At 36.8% G+C, this 1515-nt stretch overlaps 1 protein-coding gene across 1 annotated transcript; it reads left to right on the top strand.

Annotated features, from left to right (window-relative positions):
• The first annotated feature begins 12 nt into the window (after positions 1-12).
• LOC111383411 (protein high chlorophyll fluorescent 107) lies at positions 13-1451 on the top strand. The gene is made up of 3 exons (XM_023007520.1): positions 13-484; positions 688-798; positions 1242-1451. The coding sequence occupies exons 1-3, from the start codon at positions 230-232 to the stop codon at positions 1434-1436; spliced, it is 561 nt and encodes a 186-aa protein (XP_022863288.1). The 5' UTR covers positions 13-229; the 3' UTR covers positions 1437-1451.
• Positions 1452-1515: the final 64 nt, after the last annotated feature.

Genomic DNA, 1515 nt, shown 5'->3' with positions numbered 1-1515 from the left:
GTGAAAAATCTAAAGCAACGGGTGGTCATAGCATTACTTCATTTCTGTTTTTCGTTTCTTTCATTATTTCCCTCGGGATTGGGATGAGGACTTAATTCCTAAAGAGGGGAAGACACAAATCAAACCTTCCTTTTCATGTCAGCACTTAGTGCTGCCATATCATTTTTGTTTTTTGTTCCATCACATGGTTTTTACTTCGCTTTTGTCGTAAAAGTAAAACTTCTTTCCAATGATACAGAAAGCAGTGCAAGCGAGTCCGAAGAATAGGTTTGCATGGCATGTTTGGGGAGTCTTTGAAGCTAACCTAGGTAATGTCGATTTAGGAAAGAAACTTCTGAAGATAGGGCAAGCAGTGAATCCAAGAGATCCCGTCCTTCTTCAATCGCTTGCACTATTGGAATACAAATACTCAACTGCAAATGTAGCACGAGTTTTGTTTCGGAGGGCATCTGAGCTGGATCCAAGGCACCAACCTGTGTGGATTGTAAGATATTTCTTCTCCATAACAAGAACTTATGAATTCTGAACTTTTTTATTAAAAAAAAAAAAATGCTGTGACCTTCATCCCTTCTTTCTCTTCTTACCTTTTTCTTCTACTGAATTAGGTTCTAGAAGGTCTGAAGATTGATTTGCTTGTTTTTGTTAAACATCATCCTACAGCTAACTAAAAGTTGGGCTGATTTTTAGGCCTGGGGATGGATGGAATGGAAAGAAGGAAACTTAGCTACGGCTAGGGAATTATACCAAAAAGCATTGTCCATTGATTCAACTAGCGACAGCGCTGCACGCTGCCTTCAGGTGAGGAAGATAACATTTCGCTGGCTTTTGAGTTTTCTTTTTTAATTTTATCCAAGTGTGATTTTTATATTATGTACGGCCGTGCCTAAGGGAATAACCGAAAGTTCAGTCTTCTTTTGATCATGTCACAAACTATACAAGTTTCTTCAATAAGCAGATAGCTTTATGGATGCAATACTTATTATTGTATTTTAATAGCTTCTACTTTTTTCAGTTTGTGCGTAGGCACCAAATTCTTGGAAAATGGGAAATGATTATTTTCTTGGACATTTTTTATTTTAGCCATGAAGATTTTCTAATTTAATGACGTGGAATAAATTTTTCTCTTCCGCAATAAAGTCAGAGAAAATAGTTTCTAGATTTAATTAATTTGTTAAAATCACTTTCGATTGAAGGTTCAAGTTTATCCATTGTGATCCTATGGCTATCTCTTTTGACTGCAGGCTTGGGGTGTTTTAGAGCAGAGGGTCGGTAATTTATCTGCAGCACGAAGATTATTTAGGTCTTCGCTTAACATAAATTCTCAAAGCTATGTAACATGGATGACGTGGGCAGCTTTCGAAGAAGATCAAGGGAATTCTGTGCGTGCTGAGGAAATTCGGAACCTCTATTTCCAACAGGTAATTCAGCATGAATAAGTGCATTAATACCCAACATATAATTAAATGCAACAATAGGACATTGATTTTGTGAGAGAAAAATAAATCTCTGTCCAAA

The sequence above is a fragment of the Olea europaea genome, unplaced genomic scaffold (genome assembly GCF_002742605.1).
Source record: "Olea europaea var. sylvestris unplaced genomic scaffold, O_europaea_v1 scaffold26789, whole genome shotgun sequence".
NCBI lineage: Eukaryota > Viridiplantae > Streptophyta > Magnoliopsida > Lamiales > Oleaceae > Olea > Olea europaea.
Note: the sequence above shows the minus strand (reverse complement) of the source record. Positions and strands in the feature narration are given on the sequence as shown.

Excerpts from the sequence above, each read along its gene's own strand:
- LOC111383411 (XM_023007520.1), top strand. The coding sequence starts at position 230 with ATGATACAGAAAGCAGTGCAAGCGAGTCCGAAGAATAGGTTTGCATGG. Across the intron at positions 485-687 it reads GGCACCAACCTGTGTGGATT|GCCTGGGGATGGATGGAATG; the intron begins GTAAGATATTTC and ends GCTGATTTTTAG. Across the intron at positions 799-1,241 it reads GCGCTGCACGCTGCCTTCAG|GCTTGGGGTGTTTTAGAGCA; the intron begins GTGAGGAAGATA and ends TTTTGACTGCAG.